Genomic DNA, 19,661 nt, shown 5'->3' with positions numbered 1-19,661 from the left:
AGAAAGGCAGACTGTTTCTACCAGGATCTGTTTATTTAGTCTCCTTGGAATGGGGGTAGAGAGTGAAGAGAGGTCACCCCAAGAAAGTCTGCTGTGGATGAGATTGGGGTATTGGATTTGGAGGAGCAGTGGAGAGGTAAACATCTGCAGTTAGTCTACTTGCTTCCCTGGTCAGAGTCACTTCTGGAGTCCCACGGAATGCCTGCTGGAATTGGGTCTGATAAAGCAGTTAGTGGGGAAGGGCAGCTAGGAGGGGCTATCAGGTGATCCACTAGAGATGGCAGCAGTGAGGAAATGTGAGCACAGCTAGAGTTCTGCTGCACTAGCTGGGAATGAGACTGGGGAATTTGGATTTGGAGGGGCTGAGGGAGAAGTGAATGAAGATCTGTAGTCAGCCTATTTGCTTCCCTGGCTAGAGTTGCTTTTTGGTTTTTCAAAGGGCCTACATTATTGGGACAAGGGAATTGAGTAAACATCTCATTAAAAAACTCTACAAAGCTCATTCTTAGTGAGGTTTAGCTGTTTGTTTTTAAAATAAAGTTCTTCAGGGTGTAGCAAGCAACCTTTTTGTTAATTTCCAGACTTTCTACAGTGTTGATTTTGACACTTTACCAGTGCTCTTTTACCTTTATGGAGGAGTGGGTTTCCAGCTGTCTTCTTTTACCTTTTAGACACAGTTCTCCATCTTTTCTTTATTCTTTTTATATAAAGTTGGATGTACCAAATTTTACAGTTGCCTTTCAGATGACTACTTTTTGTATTTAAAAGTGGAAATTATAAAGATTACAATTCAACAAAAGGTAACTTTATTACTTTCAAGTGGTTGCAGAATTTGTTTTTAAAAGATTTATTTATTTATTTTATTTTTTAAAAAGATTTATTTCTTTTTTTATGTACAATTTTAACTGTCTTCAAATACACCAGAAGAGGGCATCAGATCCCATTACAGATGGTTATGATCCACCATGTGGTTGCTGGGAATTGAACTCAGGACCCCTGGAAGAGCAGTCAGTGCTCTTAACCGCTGAGCCACCTCTCCAGTCCCTTAAAAATTTATTTATTTTATGTATATGCGTATACTGTTGGCTGTTTTCAGACATACCAGAAGAGAGCATTAGATCCCGTTACAGATGGTTGTGAGCCACCATGTGGTTGCTGAGAATTTAACTCAGGACCTTTGGAAGAACAGTCAGTGCTCTTAGCCACTGAGCCATCTCTCCAACCCCCTGTTGCTTAGTTGTTGTGGGTTTTTGTTTTTTTTGTTTTTTGTTTTTCATATTCTAGCTTATGCTTATGTTGAACTTTAACTCAACTTGGTGCTTTTTTAATTGGACAGACATTTTATGTAGACTAACCAGTAAGTACTGGTAGATAAGTTGCATTTATGAGCTATTAGCATGAAAAAAGTTATTCTTGGCATTTTAAGACCAAGAAACTTGTTTCTAAGTTAATTGTTTGTTTTGTTTTGTTGCTTTATTTATACAAATGTTATTATTTTCAGTGACACTATGCACTATGACTTTTTTGCAGCAATGGCTATAGTGGCAGAAATAATGTTATAAGTTATGATTTACTATTGTGAATATTGAGAAAAGTAGATTGAGAAGAGTTGTCAGTGCTTTGCCAGATGCATTGTTGCATGGTTCTTCTTGAGCTTCTCACTGATCCAGAAATAAAGTGTACCCAAGATATTTTAAATTATAACTCCATGCAATGTGTTGTGGTAGATAAGGTTGTTAGGAGCACTTGACTGTTGTTACTTTCTAGCTCTATGTAATTACAATCTAGGGTCATTTAATAGTTCTCTATTGGTTTATCCAGAGCTCAAAGTACTAATTCCAATTTGTTAGTATTTTTGTTTTAGCTTTCTCAAATGAAACAGAGAAAACTAGTAAAATGAGAAAATGGTTATTTAAATGATACTTGTTTTTCCAATGTTTGGACATATTTTATTGACAAATTATCAAGTAAATCCAAGATTACCCGGCAAATTAGTAGAAGAGCATTCCTTTAAGTAATGATAAACTTAATTAAGAATCCTTATAAATGAGATAAATGATGACAATACTTTTTAGAGATGGATATTTTAAACAGAACAAACTAATAATTTGAAAGTTACACATAAGACCGGAAGAACATTTGACTTTTAAGTCAGTGGATTCTCCTTAGTGAAGTTGAAATCATTGACTTCTTCAGTTAGATTCTCACCATTTTAAACAGTGTTCCTAATCCAAGCAATTCTATTGCCCTAGAAACTTTCTTCCAAGAGATTGAAAGAATGTATTGGGGATTTATAACCCAGAAATATTGACCCAGGAATCAAGAAAAGGAAGAAAGACCAGAGGTATCTTAAGAAGGTTAGCTTAAGTGCTGGTTCTCTGTTTCTGTCTCCTCATGAAGTTCAACCAGTAGTTGATTGTGTATTTTTAATCGATCATTTGCTAGTCAAAAGAAACACCATTTAGAAAGAAGTGTTTTAGACCCAACCCAGTATTCTAGTTTTCAAAATAAAGGCATAAATTTTGATCACTAGGAAAGTTATAAAAATCAGAATTTCTTAAGATACACAGTAGAAGGAAAATAGAAAAAAATATTCAATATAATCTTGTGAGAAAGAGGTAAAATTTTAAAAGGAAAGATATGATCACTTCATTCTTCTAGATGGTTTTAAAAGCCTTTGTTCTCTTGTATCCCAAGATTTCTTATTTGTTTGTTTGTTTATTTAATGTATGTGAGTACACTGTAGCTGTACTGATGGTTGTGAGCCTTCATGTGGTTGCTGGGAATTGAATTCTTAGGACCTCTGCTCACTTCAGTCAACTCTGCTCTCTCAGTCCCTGCTTGCTCCAGCCCAAAGATTTATTTATTATTATACATAAGTGCACTGTAGCTGACTTCAGATGCGCCAGAAGAGGGCGTCAGATTTCATTACAGGTGGTTGTGAGCCACCATGTGGTTGCTGGGATTTGAACTCAGGACCTTCAGAAGAGTGGTCAGTGCTCTTACCCACTGAGCTATCTTACCAGCTCGAGTATACAGTTGTTAACCTTAACATTCTCCTCTTATTTATACTAGGATATTTAATTGTTTATGTGGTTGTATCTTGGTGTCCGTGGGTGATTGATTCCAGGACCCCAGAGGACACCAAAGTCTGTGGGTGTCTTAAGTTCTTTACATAGATGATAAATATTTGCATAAAGACTATACATATCTCTTTGTATGCTTTTAAGTCTTATGTATATTATTTATACTTAATACAATGTAAATGTTTTTGAAGATTTTTAAATTATATGTGTTTGTGTGAGTTTTGTACTTTAGATTTTACATTTAAATATGATTCATTGACTGCTTTTGAGTGTAAAACAACCACAACAAAAAACTGGTATTTCCAGGGTAGTGCTATAGTGCCAAGCTTGATGACTCACCAGTCTGCTTAGTGGAGGGGGAGCATCTACTGTGGCAAGTTGTTCTCTTGACATCCACATGTGTGCCATGGCGTACACACACCCCTTCCCCAAATTAAAAGGGGTGGGGCACTTCAACCATGATAGAGTTGTATATATACAACATAACAAATGAGCCTCAATCTATATAATACCTCTCATTTTATCTTCTAAAGAACTCTATGAACCAGACTTAAGCATAGAGCCTAAACTGAAATTTTTAGAAGAAAATCTTTTTTTTTTTTTTTTTGAGACAGGGTTTCTCTGTATAGCCCTGGCTGTCCTGGAGCTCACTTTGTAGACCAGGCTGGCCTTGAACTCAGAAATCTGCCTGCCTCTGCTTCCCGAGTGTTGGGATTAAAGGCGTGCACCACCACGCCCGGCTTGAGGAAATCTTAAGAATCTACGTTTGGTGAAGTACTCTTGGGTAAGACACCAAAAGAGTGGTTCATTAAAGTATTTAAAAAGCCAGTGTGGTGGTGCACACCTGTAATTCCAGCACTCCATCCTCAGAGGCAGACAGATCTTTACCTACATAGGCCAGCCAATAGCTCAAGCAGTGAAAATCTGTCTCAAAAAAGAAAAAGAAAACAAAGTATATTTATTTATCAACAGTGATAAATTATAGCATACAGTTGGAAAAAATTCACACATTTCTTAGTGTGTTCAAATTCCTGGGATATTACTACTCTTTAATATCCCAGAACAATAAATCAGCATTCCCAGGTATTCTCAGAGCTTTCAAAATTATATTTTAAACATTCTTCTAACAGTCTTCAGACTGTATGATTTGAATAGTTAAAATTCTTATTTGAAGAGTAAAATATACCAGGTTCAACAGTACTTATAAAGTAGTACATCTATTAGAAATATTTAGTGAAAAAAACATAATTTAAAATTCCCATCTTGCCAATGTGACAGCCCTTTAGGTTGCATACGTGATGGGGCACTCATCACACTGAGCATCTCTTTAGCTCATCTTTTGTAGCTTTTAGCATAGCATTCTGTGTATGTTTTGTTATATTTGTACATTTTATTTTTTGTTTAGCTTTTATATATAGGACTATGTTTTAAATTTAATTCCATGTATTCTACATAGATGCCACGTAATTTGCAAAAGGGCTAGTTTTATTTCTTTCTGTGCGCACCTTGCCCTTCACCACTCTCCATTTCATTGAATTATTTGCTTTGTTCCTGATCTTAGGATAAAAATATTTAGGCTCTACCCATTAAATTAATTAGGACAGTAGCCATATAGACTGCTTTTATAGATGTCCTTAATCATGTTGATATTCTTTTTGTTCTTTTTGAGAATTTTTATTGTGGTAAATTTCATCAGATGCTCTTCTTCATTGATTGAAAAGCTTATATGATTTTTTTCCTTACTCATTTAATATGATAGATGACATTGATTAATTGTGTAACTGTAAGCCTTGCCACACTTCATAAATAAAACCCTTCTTATACAGTTCTTTCATGCAGTGATGAATTCTTCCTTATGCCTTGGGTGTTTCAGTAGAATGAAATGAAAATGAGAAGTGCTGTCTTGTGTGCTTCCTGTGAGATTGTAGAGACAGTGGTAATTGTCCCTTAAATAGCAAACCATCTGGGTTTGAAGATGCCATAGGGTTTTAAGTTTCTTATTCAAAATTTAAAATAGCTACAGGGCTATTTAGATTTTTCTGTATATTAATTAAATTATGATATTTTGTGCCTTTTGAAGAATTGAACTACTTTGTTAAATTATTGCACTTGAGTGCAAATTGTTTTCAGTATCCGTTTGATGTCTACAAGGTTCAGTTGGTGCCCTCTATTTCATTCCTAACAATACTTTTTGTTAAAGATTTATTTTTTTCATGTACACTGTCACTATCTTTAGACATACCAGAAGAGGTCATGGGATCCTACTACAGAAGGTTGTGAACCATCATGTGGTTGCTGGGAATTGAACTTGGGAACTCTGGAAGAGCTGTCAGTGGTCTCCAACCACTGAGCCATCTCTCTAGCCCCATGTTAATACTTTTTTTTTCTTTTCTTTTGTTAATCTTGGTTTGTTGATCTTATAAAAGGATCAGCTTTGCATCCCAGTTGATTTTCTTTTTCTTCTGGATGGTTATATAGCAGTCTTTAATTGTTCTCTTTTATTTCCTTCCCACTGTTTACTGTTGTTTTATTAGGCTTTTCTTTGAGTTCTTAAGGAGATTAGATTATTGGTTTGAGGAATATCTTGTTTTCTGTTATGTATATGCAGCCCTTTATTAGTGCATGGTATATCTGACCCACAAATTTTGCTAAATTATATTTTTAGTTTTACTTAGTTTTGTGTATTTTTTTGGTTTTTCTTTTTTTGTTGTTTTGTTTTGTTTTGTTTTTTCAAGACAGGGTTTCTCTGTATAGCCCTGGCTGTCCTGGAACTCACTTTGTAGACCAGGCTGGCCTCGAACTCAGAAATCCGCCTGCCTCTGCCTCCCGAGTGCTGAGATTAAAGGTCTGCGCCACCTCGCCCGGCTTTTTTGGTTTTTCTTAAGATTTCTTCTTTGTCCCATGTGTACTTAGAAAGAATGCTATTTACTTCCTTGTGTTTGGAGATTTTTCTATTGTTAATTTTTAGTTTAATTTTTCTGTTCTTAGGAACCATACTTTGTAGAGTTTCCTTAATTACATTTATTTAGTTTTGTTTTGTGTCCCAGGATATGGTCTTTCATGGTAATTCTTAAAGTAACATTTGGAAGTTATATGTGTTCTTCTGTCAGACAAGGTGTTTTATAAACCCTTATTAGATCCTAGTAGTAGTTGTTGTTATTGTTATTGTTGTTACTATTATTATTGTATTCTCCTATATTCTTACTAATGTATTTAATTATACCAGCTATTGAGAAATGGGAGTTGAGTTTTTCATTGTGGGTTTGTCTAGTTTTTAATTTCAGTTTTCTAATTTTGATAAATATATTTTGTACCTGTGGATTATTGTCTTGTTTGTGAATTGTTTTGTTAACTGTGTGATTCATCTCCTTGCTAATTTTCTCTGAGGCCAGTCTAGTTATGTAGTGTAAATGTAGCTACTTCTCCTTTCATTGATTGTTTCTGTGATGAATCTTTTCCATTTTTATACTATCTACTATATATTGTCTAGTTCCTTGGAGGTAGTTTTTTATTGTTTCCTAATAGACCTGCAGTTGTCTTTCAACTGAAGAATCTTATCTGGTTAGTCTCTCCTTGTCAACATATTAAAATACTTTTCTTGTATATTAGCTTTTTGTTAAATGTAATCTTAACATTTCCTTTCATCTTTTATCTATGAGATAGTAACTCCAGTTACTGAATACTATAGACTTGAAAGCCTGTTTCTATTAGTATTTTTATTTCTATTAGTATTTATAGTAGTATTTGTTGACTGATTATTTATATAGTTTACTACTTTTATTTATAGTGCATTCCTTTAATCCCAGTGCTTGAAAGGCAGAGCCAGGTAGATCTATGCATGTGAAGCCAGCTCGGTCTAAAGAGCGAGTTCCAGAACAACCAGGGCTGCACAGAGAAATTATGTCTCAAAAAAAATAAAAAGGCTAAAATAACAAAACAATAACAACAGTACCCCAAATGTTTGTGTTTCTCCTTGTTTAATTTTCTTTGTTATCATTTTCTTTAAGGTCGAAGTTGTATGGAATGCCTGAAATGTTTTTTTTTTTTTTTCTCTTTCTCTTAATATGATTGTTAGTTAGTTAGTTTTTTGGGTATATCTGAATAATTTTCTTTCAGGACGTTGAAAGTAGTACACTTTCATTGTCTTTTAATAGCCCTTATTGACAATAGGTAGATGCTCTAGTTTTTTCCTCTACTTATGTAAAAATTTAACAGACAGCTAGGTACATTGCACATACCTGTAATCTTACCAGTTTTGGAGACTGAGGCAGGAGTTCCAGGCCAACCTGGGTTCATAGTAAGGCCCTGCCACCTCCCCTCCCCCATAAAAAAAAGATGGAATAGTTGGTTGAAACTATTATTATGCTACAGTTTTTTTTTAAAGGTAAGAAGAAAGTGGGGGGGGGGAAGCAGTTAGAGTGATTGAATTGAAACAGTTCTCTCCCCTGTTGTCATTCCTCAATATTTTTAAAAAAATACATCAGCAAGGAGTAACGACCAACTTGCTGAGCTCCCATACTCCTTCCACTCTTTACGTGCACAGAATTTGCTTTGGAATATGATTTCCTAAAAATTTGACCTACTAAATCTTCTCAGTCAAACAGTTCAAAATAAATATCTTTAGAGTGCTTTGTAATTTAACTAAGTTAATGTGCATATATATTTTATATCCAATTTCTTAATCTTGATGTTTCAAAATTTATAATTTTTCTGTCAATGTTTTAATCTGAAATGTGTATTAACTTTATTTTTTTAAGCTACATCATATCTTCCACAATCCTTTTTATTTAGTGATTTCTGTTTTTTAATCCTAGGTTTTGTGTGGACAGTAATGACCGCACGTTTCCGATTGCCTGCTGGCAGAACCTACAATGTCCGAGCATCAGAGTTGGCCCGAGACAGACAGCATACAGAGGTCGTTTGCAACATTCTTCTTCTGGATAATACTGTACAGGCTTTCAGAGTTAATGTGAGTATTTTGTTTTTTTTCTCTCCTTTGCATTCACATCGTCTTTGTTATCATCATCATTATCATCTTCATCATCTCTGGATATTAGTCTGAATTTAGATTTATTTTAAAACTAAAACCATTAAGTTATAGTATACTTTGAACAGTCTTCCTTCAGGAAGTCTTTTTGATGCACGTTTATAACAAGTATTCCTGCTCATTCAGACTAAGTCTTTCAAAAAGTGCTTTCCACTGACTGTTTATAAACAGCAGAACATCCTAGTTCATGAACAGGTCAGTGGTATATGGGCAATTTTATAAGGTGCATAAGGGTGCCTGAAAAGAATTTCTTCTCTTAAATACTGTATTTGTTTTCAGGAAAGCCATATTTGTACAGTCTGAATACAACTTGTGTTAGATAAAGATAAGTAATAAGACTGATCTTTCAAAAGTATTGCCTAAAAAGATTAATTCAATAAATATTTGTTCTTGTTGTTAGCGTCCAACTTCATTTGTTCATTGTCATTTGAGCTTCACCTATGTGATGTTAGTTCATTCATTTTCATTGCTGCATGTTGTTCTTTTGTATGAACATACCATAATGTATCCATTTTCCTATCTCTGTTTAGTTAGTCTATTTTTTTCTTGGTTTGTGATTGGATTATTTCTACTATGGACTATTAAGTTCTTATTCATGTCTTAGTAATATATTCATGTATACATATACAGTTTTTATTTTAAAAACTTCAAATGGAAGAATAGTGTTTTAAATACATAACTCCCTTTGCCCAGTCTGAACTGCATTTACCTTTTCTTTCTCTTTTCTTCCCAAACTTTCTGAAAGTGGTGGACACACCAATAAGTATTTAGCATTGTGAGAGTCTTTACATTGTCATACTCCCAAATTTAGATTAAATGTATGATACTAATTAATATGTAGTACATATTCACATCCAAGTCTCTGCCATGACCTATCATCTGTTCCCTGATACATCACTTGTGTCTCTCTAGACTTTATTTTATTTATGTTCATGTATAATATGCATGGAATTTGGAGGCACACATTCCACAGTGTGAATGTGGAGGTCAGAGTAACAACTGTGTGGAGCTTGTTTTCTCTTCCTGCCACTTTTGCATGGGTTTTTGAGACCAAACGCAGATAGCTAGATTTGTGAGGTAAATGCCTTTCTCTACTGTGCCATCTTGCCAGTCCTGCTTACCACTTTTTTTAACTTAAAATTTTCTGTATATTACTTAGTATGTAGTAAGGCCACTAATTTACCTTTAAAAAAATTCTAAATTTCATTTCATATTTGAAAACAAGTTGCAAAAGTAGTGAAAATTTTATTACTTATAAGGAAATTGCTTAGCCAACAGCTCAGAGTGTTTGCTAAAATGCTACATTTTAAATTTCTCTTGTGTTCTGTCTACTCATAGATGAAGAGTAGATTGCCAATCAGAATAAAAAATAGAATTCTCCTTCATAAACATTTCTGATTAAGATAAACCATACATCAGATAATTGATAAAGAAAATGAGGCTTTTCCCCTGTTATGGACTCATATTAAAATTCTTTTGGAGGTATGCATTTAATCTTATTTTCAGGTTATATAAAATTTTAGTTTCTAGTTCAATTCATAGTCTGTATTTGTTTCAAAATATTATGGACGAATTTGCTGTTTAACATCTTGCATAATTTTTTCTTAAATGAATAAATTGTTATAATTAGTTGACCATAATATACTCTTATGCCGTTTCTCAATGTAGTATCATTGTACTAATTTTAGTTGCAGACATACTTAACCACTAGTTCCAATAGAGATATTAAGATAAGATCTTTCGCTAGAAAACATTCTTTGGTATCACCTCAGGTCATTAGACAATTCAAATATCATGGAACAGTGTTTATGAGAAATGCCTGCTGATATGTAATATACTTATTCCTTTGGGTAATGGGATCTACGACATTCAAACAGAGAGAGTTGTTGTGCTCTTTTGTGTAGATTGTGTTCATTTTCACTTAGGTGAATAGCTTCCCAGTTATATACTTTGCCACCTCTGTGAGGTAGAAACAACTAGTTTGGGATTTGACAGTTTTGATCCTGAGTTTTTCATATTTATTTATTCCTCTTAAGTCTCAGAAATCCATATTGTGGTCAGCTTGTGGTAGGGTCACCTAGCACTCTCTTTTCACTGAGAACACTGAGTTTTCTTTGATGATGACCAAACAATGATTTGTGGCATCATCTACTAGTCTTTCCTTTTCATATTGTGTGCTATGCAGGGTCTAATTGTGTACCTTGAGTTCTTCAGCCTTCCAGATGCTAAGATGATAGATAGGTGTACTCTACCACACCTAGCCTCCTGAAAGGTTGGAACTCAAGTGAAGTGTTTATCACGAAAGCCTGCTTTTTCCCAACTGGTAGTCATCCTGTGAAAGCTATTCCTTTATCTTTTCTGGAGGGAATTGACATAAGAAAGGTAATAAAAGTATAGGTATATCTTTCCTGGATCTTCTTTCTTGTTATTTCTCTGGTCTGGACATGGTGAGCTAAGCCTGTAATTGATTTATTTCCAAACTGTGGAATTTGCTGTCCCTATCACACTCTGAATTCTGTTAATTTTTCAGTCATCCTTCCATTAAATACTTCAAAACCAGTGCATCTATACTATATACGTTGATTTCTTCAGCTTCTGAGGAGATCTTTCTAATTTTCTAATTTACTTTTACTTTAGTGTAGCAGTTTAACAGTAAACTGTGACAAAGAAGGGCTGAGAATAACTGGCTTGTCCCTTCAGTACTGTGACTATTAGAGGCACACAACCACCATTTATTATTTATTATTGTTGAGGATTTACATAGAGGTGACTCATACCTGCTTCATTATAGATCAGAGCTTAGCTGGAATTCTTTTTAGGCTGGACTGTAATCATTTGAAGGTTTATTCACTCATGAGCATGACTGAAGACTCCACTGCTGCTGAGGGATCATCTGTATGTGACCTCTTTGTTTACACTAGACTTCATGGCACAGAATCTGGTTTCAGGTGATGAACACTCTGAGAGACAGGGAGAAGGGGGTGGGGTTGGGGGAATATTGTAACCATAGTGCCTTTTCCAAGCTAGCCTTAGGAGTTACTTAGGTTACTTTCACCCCATTGTGCTTGTTACGACTATCAATAAATCACACCCAAGAGTCAAGGGAAGGTCAGTAGACTTCTCTTGGTAATAAGCTGCAGGATTCTGGAGGATCATGTGGATTCAAAAATACTGCTGTGGACCAACTAGGAAAATGTGTTCTACCATAACCCACTGTTAGAGGCATCCTTCTTACCCCAACCTTATTACTCAGTGACCCCCATCTTCTTCCATTTTACCTTGTAGTTTTTCCAGAGCTGCCCCCTGCTTCTTTGTGTTACATGAATTGTTTATCTTTGTGTACTAATATTTAAAGTATATATGAATGTGTAAGATTTGAGTTATATATATTTTATTTATATGTAAGGATAAATGCGCGGTGATAGATATGTGTGATTTTATTTGGAAAAACTAAAAGACTAAACTTTGTTAGAATTTATTCGACATACATTGCTCGACATACAAGTCATAGTTGCTTCACAGGTTCCAATATTTACTTTTATCTTTTTAGCATTTTGAGACAGAATCTCGCATACTAGCTCAAGCTACCCTGCAACTTAAAATATAGCCTAGGGTGATCATAAAATTCCTGTTAATCTCCCTGCCTCAGCTTCCTTCATGTTGATATTATAGACACAAGACACTATAACAAGTATTTAAAGAAAAAAGAACAAAGCTTGTGAATTGAAATTTCTTTTTCATGTTTCATTTATATCTGGTTTATATTTTTTTCTTAATTTATTTCTTTAAGATGAAATTTTCTTAAAAGGGAGTTGGTATGACAAACTTGTTATGCTTACTTTCTGCTCCTTTAGCACTGCCTATTTCACCTATCGAATCTCCCATTTTCTCACAAAACTACATACATAATAACACATAGTATTTACATAATAATAAATATGAACCAATAAATAGTAAGTAATAAATAATGTCAATTATATCTAAGGAGTAACAAAGCAAGTACCTGTTTAAATTTTAAACTCGTTTTGTTAATTATGTCCTTGACTAAATCTACAAATTTTTTTTTGAAGGAAGATATTATATGTAAAGGGTATGTTTAAAAGTAATTAATGTGGTGCTTGAGGGACACCTCAACAGTTAAGAGTACTTGCTCCTTTTGCATATGACCCAAGTTAGGCTCCTAGCATCCTCTATGGAGTCATGACTGATTCCAGCTTCATGGATGATGCCTCGTCCAACCTAAGATCCCACACACGAGCAAGCACGTATACACACACACACACACACACACACACACACACGCTTTCTAAGGGAATTAATGTATCAATCTGAAGAAGAGTTAGAGTTATCACTTAATACTCTTCATTGTTTCACCCTAGGCAAGACTGCTTGCTACTTTCTTCTTGGCCTATATTTTTTTACACCAGTGTTTAGGAAATGCCCATGAGAACAAAGCCAATGTAGAGTTCCGTTCCTCTGGCCATTTTTTCTCAAGGATTATAGGTTGTCTGTTGACTGTTATAAACACACACATATGTGTGTGTGTGTGTGTATATATATATATATATATATATATATATATATCACATATATTTAGCTTTTGTAGGTGATTGTAACAAGACAGTATTTCAATACCAGTTACTCTTTTTAGCCAATGAAAATTAAAAAAAGAATGTCTTGATTGCTTTAAAATATAAGATTATGCCATTGTATGATAATGGGCTTTTTTTTAACTTGAAACATTTAATATATTAATGTGTTCAGAGATCGTTCTTCATTTGAACAAGACAGATACTTACGTGAATTAGAAGGACTTGTGTCTCATTGATACCTACCTACACACATCTTATAAAATCAAAATGGTCTGAATTACACTAATTTGATAAAGGTATAAAACGATGCTTGATTTTCAAATATAGAACCCAAGCAGCTGGGCCATTGATTAGTTTGCTATTTTAGATTTCTACTAAGTAGTCATTTACCAGATTTGAGACAACTTAATCCTAGTTGAGCAAGGTTAGCTTGAAAAACATCTTTCATTTGCTGATCAATTAGTAATACTGAATTAGTTAATATTTTTGTGTTTGCTGTTTACAAAGCCATCATCTTAAAACATTTCAACAATCTTTATACTTTTTGTTTCTCTACCATAGTCAGAGTTTGTATGAGAAATTGATTGTGACATACAGTAACTTGTGAGTTACCTATAGTCTTTGTGTTTATGAGTGATAGAAACTTGGTTAAGACAGAATCTGTCACTGTGGCCTGGGTATAACTCTCTGAGCTTTGAGTGCCAATGATTCTCATTTCTTAGGGTTCACACCTCTGAGCTCTTAGGTACTAGCAGCTCTCTGCATGTAGTGTTAACAGTTTTCCCAGCTTGGTAAATCTAGCAGCTTTCCTAGCAACTCTTTCTTTGCTCTGGACAACTCAATATAGCACTTCACTGACCTCTGGCTGCTAGGTATTTTCTGGACCAGCAGCCTTGGTGTTGGTTGCAGCAAGAGTTGTGAACAAAAACTGATTCTTTAGAGGATCAAGACCCTATAGTCTAAAGTTAGCTTTTCTTTCCCGTAAATATAATCCACCCAGCAACTATTCTCTAGCTAAATGCAAACTGCCCATGTGTGGAAGATTGTCTGCTCTTGATATGTGTTACTTCCAAATGTTGAAACAATGCTGGAATTTGTTTTGTTTATTTATATGTATTGTATATACATACATTACTTTGAAAATTTTTGTTCTAAGATACATCACACACACAACATGTAAACCCCCCACACGCACACACGCACATAATTTTTACCTGGTAACTTCTTTCCTCCTCACTGGGAATCTGTTATAGTAATATACATTCCTCTTAAATATTATTGATATTTTTCTTTGTTTTTTATTAGTTTTTTGAAGTCCATATATCATTTCTAAAATTTTATTTTATTTTATGTGTGTGAATGTGCATGTATGCTTGTGCACTGTACCTGGCAGTCTGATAAAAAGTCGAACAGTCAGGGTGCAGAGGAGAGCGGGGTAGTGGTGTTGGTGGTGTTGGTGGTGGGGTTGGAGGTGGGGCAGGAAGGAGGTGAGGCTGATTATAGGAAAGGTGGAAAAAAGGCGGCAAGGGACAAGTATGGGAGGGCCACTGGTGAATACCAGCCAGCAGGGAGTATATTTCTCATAGCCTTCTTATACTACAGTACCATGAGAAGTAAAGCCTCAAGCTAACAGAAACAGTTTTGCTAAAATGTACACAAGACATTTGTTCCCATTCCAAAAACCTCTCTGTTCCTTCCACTAAGGTCAATAGAATCTTCAGTTCCTAGCCTTGAGCCTCAGGTATACCTCCTCTTAGCATTCTATACCTCAGCAGGCTGGGAAATCTCCCAATAGGCCCTGGCTTCTTGACTCAACCTGGCAGGCAGACTTTTTCTTTCCTTTTCCTTTGCTTCAGAGAAGCAGTAAAACAACTGCCGACAATGTACCACATGCATACCTGATACCCTTGGAAGCCAGAAGAGAGCATTGTATCCCCTTGGACTTTATTATGAGCTGCCATGTAGTTACTGGAAATGCAGGTCTTCTGGAAGTAGCCAGTGTTCTTAACTTCAGAGCCATCTTTCTAGCCTCCTAATTTTTTAACATAGTAATTTGTTTAGTTTCCACAAAGGAAAGCAACAGCTGCTGTATATGATGAGTTAGTAATAGTGTTATGACTTTTTTTCTTAATGTATAAACATTTCCTTTTGATTTGTTTATGATAAACATCAAAGCTGATAGTTTTAGCTGCTTCTTTGATAGTTTAGAAAAAAAAATTCCCATGTAAAAAATATCTGGAAGTAGATAGACACTTTACATTGAATAAGTACTTAATTTTAGTACAATGTTAGCTTACATCTTGGGTTCAGTAATTTTTCTCTTTAACTTTTTTACTGATGCTGAATTTTTTACTGAAATTTTTACTGAATTTCACATCATGCACCCTGATCCTACATATTTCTGTCCCTCCATATCCACCCTTGACCCTTGCAAACCCTCCCCCCAAAGTAAACAAACAAACCAACCAAAAATCTCACTGTAGAAGCTGTGGTGTGCCACTGTTTGTCTCATAGTATACCCTGTTGCCCAAATAGCTTTACTTGTAAATGTTCATTGCAATGAGTCATTGGTCTGGTTCGAGGCAGTTAATTGCTTCTGCTATGATGTCAATGGTGGATCTTCTCTGGGATTCCTTTTGGATATCCTGTGTCATGGAGATCCTGCAGCTTTGCTTCTGCAGAACTGTCCCTTTCACAAGCTCTAGCAGTTCATAAATGGGGTAGATGTTGGGGTGGACCAACTCAAAATCCTGGATCTGATCCTGGGTGGTAGCTGGGTCTGTCTTCCCCTTAGGCCAGCTCACCTACACCCATGCCACCAGGGACAGCTAGCTCTGCAGTGCTGCACAGGAAAGGTGATCCAGGTCCCCTCAGTACTGCAGCTGGTAAGGGGCAGGGCCAGGTTTGCTCAGGCCTCAGATATCTTCATGGCCCTACGTGGTAGCCCAGACTAGGGACTTCCACATAGCCTTTTGTGGTAACATAAGCCACTGACATCAACATAGACCCCTGCTGCTAGAGGACCACAGAGCCAGACATAGCCCTCAGTGGCATATGGGCCAGGATATCACCATGACCTTAGATGGCAGTGCAGGCTACTCACATCAGGCTGTTCCTCACCATCTCTGCATCTCCATTTTCGCTTCTCTTTATAGTGTACAAACTTCTCAGCTTCTCTTTCTTTCTCTCCCATCTTTCCCCTCACATAAACTGCTCATCATAGTGGCATCTGCTTGTGACTTGTCAGCACTGACATCTTTTGAGAGATAGGATGATTAATGTCTATCCAACTCAAAGATTACAAAGAAAATAAATCCTTGGCCAAAGTTAAACAGAGCACAGAAAAACAGTAATTCAGCATAGGGTTGTCCAGTTTCATGGTTGACCAGCCACTAGATAGGCCAGTGAGGAGAAGCAAATACAGCAGGACATCGAGTCAGTTATGAGTCTGCATTCTGAAGATACTGCTTTTCTTCTTGTGCTAGGATGCAACTCTGAGAATAACAACCACTCACACAGTCATCAGTTTTCTCAAAGGATGAAAGCACAGGCTCATTGACACTTGAGTTTGCTACTGAATCTATTGATGGACAGGGTAACTCGCCACTTTCCAAGGAGCAAGAACCACAACTGCCTCTGAGTTACCAGTTCCGTCTTCCTTGTTAGCACCCAAGGCTTTTCTTCCACTTTCTTAGTCACTTCTTTCTCTCCGATCATACCAACACTTAATTGCTTGCTTCTGCCACCTCCATCTCATCTAATATATTTTCCTTTTATAGTGCTAGGAATCAAACCCTAGGTCTCATTCATGCTAACGAAGCACTCTGCCACTGAGCAGTACAACCACGATGCTATCATATATTTTATGTCACTTAAAAATCTTTCTTATTTTTAGATTTTATTTTATGTGTATGAGTGTTTTGCTCTGTATGTATATTTTTTCAAATGCGTGCCTGTTGCCTGTGGAGTTCAGAAGTTGTCAATGCACATCCTCTGTAAGAGCAATGACTCTTCTTAACGACTGAATCACTCTCTAGCTCCAGGTCACTTATTTTTATTATTGTGTAATTCTTTTATTTCATTTCTTTTGAGACAGGGTCTTGCTGTGTAGCCCTGACTCACCTGAAATTCACTGTATACCAGACTGGCCTTGAATTTATGGTTTTCTGTAATGGTTACTTTTCACTGTCAACTTAGCACAATCTAGAGTCACCTGAGAAGATAGTCTTGAGATTGTCTAGTTTAGGTTGATTTGTGTCCATGTTTGTGGTGAATTTTCTTAATTGCATTAAAATTGAGGTAGGAAAACTTACCTTTAGTGTGAATGACACTCTGGTATACAGTGGGCTATTATAATGTGCCATTGGGCTAAACGCGGAGGGAACTCTCCCCTGTATCCTGTTGGTCTTCAGAAGAGCATCTTTATAAATAGGTACCTCAGGCACCATAAAGGTTAGATGATGACATTTTAAAATGCAGATTCCTTTTAGTTTTCAGTGGAGATATATACATTCATATATATGAACTGTATGTGCATAATGGATCAGGTTATAGTTATTATAAAGAATCCCAGCTTAGCTGTGGGCTTTTTCTTTTCAGCAGATTAGCCCTTACTTATACTCACTCAGTCCTAGGTTCTATGCAGTACAGCTATGGCACTGTTGAAGTAATAGTTCACGTAGTTTAGGGTCATGAACCTGCTTTCTGAAGGCGGTAAGCAGCTCTCTGTCTAAGTCTACAGAGATGTTGCTCAGTCTTCTCTACAGCCAGGTCTCAAACGTCTCTCTTCCTTCTTAGCCTGCCAACAAGGATCTTTGTTTACCAGGCAGCTATTGTTCTTAAAACTCTAGCAAAAACATGCAGTACATTGTTAGGAATAATCTTTATTTGTAAAATTGCAATTTACCCTAAGGTTTCTGTAGATGTATTTCTTATCCCTTGAGCTATGGCTATTCTTCAAATGCCTTGTTCTTTTATTGGTCCTTATGTGAAACAAGGGAAATTGAAGAGCTAGCAATATTAACAGAGCGACTAGAACCACACATAAACTTTGGAATTATTGCAGTATACTATTTTTTATCATTCACTGACTCAACTAATCAAATATTAATTAACTGCCTTTTAAAAACATCCTACTGAGAATTGTTAGTACATGGCAAGTTTCTCCCTCAGCTGTTTTCTTTTTATTCTCATCCTGGCAATTTTATCTGCTCTATTTATCACCCTTTCAGGGGCAGCCTGTAAGGAATATGACCATTCTACACATTGCCTGGCCTTACAGGCTTTCCTTTGAAATGTGGGTAGAAACCTGTGACCTTGAAATTTTTATAATCTGCATGCCCACTAAAACATTAATCTTCACGCCTGAAAAAACATTATGTGGACAAAGACCAGGTTTTGCTGCCAGCATGAGTGGTAGCTGGACCATGGTTGAAGTAGCCTTCTTGTGCCTAATACTGCTGGATTTATAGAAAATTCTTCTGTGGGTGGTCTTGTGCAAGCAAGGTGTCAGGTTGCACTCTCTATACTCAAGAAAAAATCTTTCCCAATGAGTTTATACTTTTAAATTCTTGGCCCTGGCATGGCTTGTAGTCTTACTGATATCTAAGGTATCATCAAGGAATCTTTCCTGTTTTCTTGGTACAAAAACTTGGCTTTTTAAATGACTCCCCATTTCTTTAACAACTGCAACCTATTGTCAGCAATTTTAAGTGCCAGACTACATAATTTTCTGGCCAAACTATGTATTTTTTCCCAATCTTCCTGTTTTGTTTTATCTTGTTTGCTTAAAAAAAAAAAAAAAAAAAAAAAAAAAGAAAGCTAACAATGACTGTACTATTAACTGACCATTCATAGCCTGAGTGCTGGATTTCTTCCATCAGATTAATTAATACATTGCCTTTAAATTCTGCTTCTCTTAGTATCTTAGGGCACAGACAAGATGCTAGTTTTTTTTGCCACACTATACCATGGAATGTCCTCTAGTCATAGTCTTTATTCTCATCCAAAATCTCATGAACCTGGGCTTCATTGTCTATAGTCTTCTCCTACCTTTAAGTCCCCTTTATGTCATGTGTTGGTCTATGTAGCTCTTACCATCAGTTTCCCACAGTTCTCCTTAAATGAATCTTGCATGCTTTAGAACCCTATTGTTATGCAGTCACAGTATCTATCTCATGTCTTGACTTCCACTTTTCTATTAGTGTTTCGTTGCTGTTATACCCAAATAGTGAAACCACTTATTGTGATTTCATGGTCTCTTGGATGTGTTAGGCAGAATATCATATGGGATCTGTAGTAGAACAAAGCTGCTTTCTTTGTGGATGCCAAGAAGAGAAAGACAAGAAGGATCCAGGGCAAGATGCAGCCCTTAGTCACCTTACTTATTCTACCCTGTCATGTTTCCAGTCTCTCCCCAAATAGCATCCCCAACTGAGGATCATCTCTTCAACATATGAGCCTGTGAGGATATTTTATATCTAAACCATAAAATATGCACACATGTTTTCTGCCTCTTGCTCTTGATGCCTTCGTGATCTTTGTACACTGCCAGCAAAAAGGCTGTTGGTATATGTGGTCCCTTTGCTTTGTACTTTCAGAGCCATTAGTCAAAATAAAGGTCTTTTGGTTTTAACTTGCCTGCTCTTTTATTGTGGTGTTTACAACAGAAAGTTAATGAAGCAAGGGATGAACTGATTATTTCTTTTTTCATTTGCATTTTAAAAATAATGAGCCCCACTTTTTCAGTGTGGCCACATTAGCAAGAGGGACAAGGAGGTCCAGTTAACCCTTCAAATCTGGCTTCCTCTTTCAAAGAGTATTTATGTTTGAGTGTTTGGCCTATATGTATGTATTTATTTATTTATTTTCAATTCTTTATTAGATATTTTCTTCATTTACATTTTAAATGCTATCCTGAAAGTCCCCTATATCCTC

At 36.0% G+C, this 19,661-nt stretch overlaps 1 protein-coding gene across 2 annotated transcripts in view; it reads left to right on the top strand.

The window, feature by feature from the left end:
* Ptpn4 (protein tyrosine phosphatase non-receptor type 4) overlaps nucleotides 1-19,661 on the top strand; it is a 168,477-nt gene that overhangs the window by 28,599 nt on the left and 120,217 nt on the right. For both annotated transcript variants that reach the window (XM_029539304.1, XM_021197760.2), the window contains exon 2: nucleotides 7,901-8,055. In XM_029539304.1, the coding sequence (XP_029395164.1) occupies nucleotides 7,918-8,055 (138 nt within the window). In that variant the 5' untranslated portion in view covers nucleotides 7,901-7,917. The remainder of the gene's footprint in view (nucleotides 1-7,900; nucleotides 8,056-19,661) is intronic.

The sequence above is a fragment of the Mus pahari genome, chromosome 5 (genome assembly GCF_900095145.1).
Source record: "Mus pahari chromosome 5, PAHARI_EIJ_v1.1, whole genome shotgun sequence".
In the NCBI taxonomy this organism is placed as follows: domain Eukaryota; kingdom Metazoa; phylum Chordata; class Mammalia; order Rodentia; family Muridae; genus Mus; species Mus pahari.
This window is presented reverse-complemented; position numbering and strand designations above follow the sequence as displayed.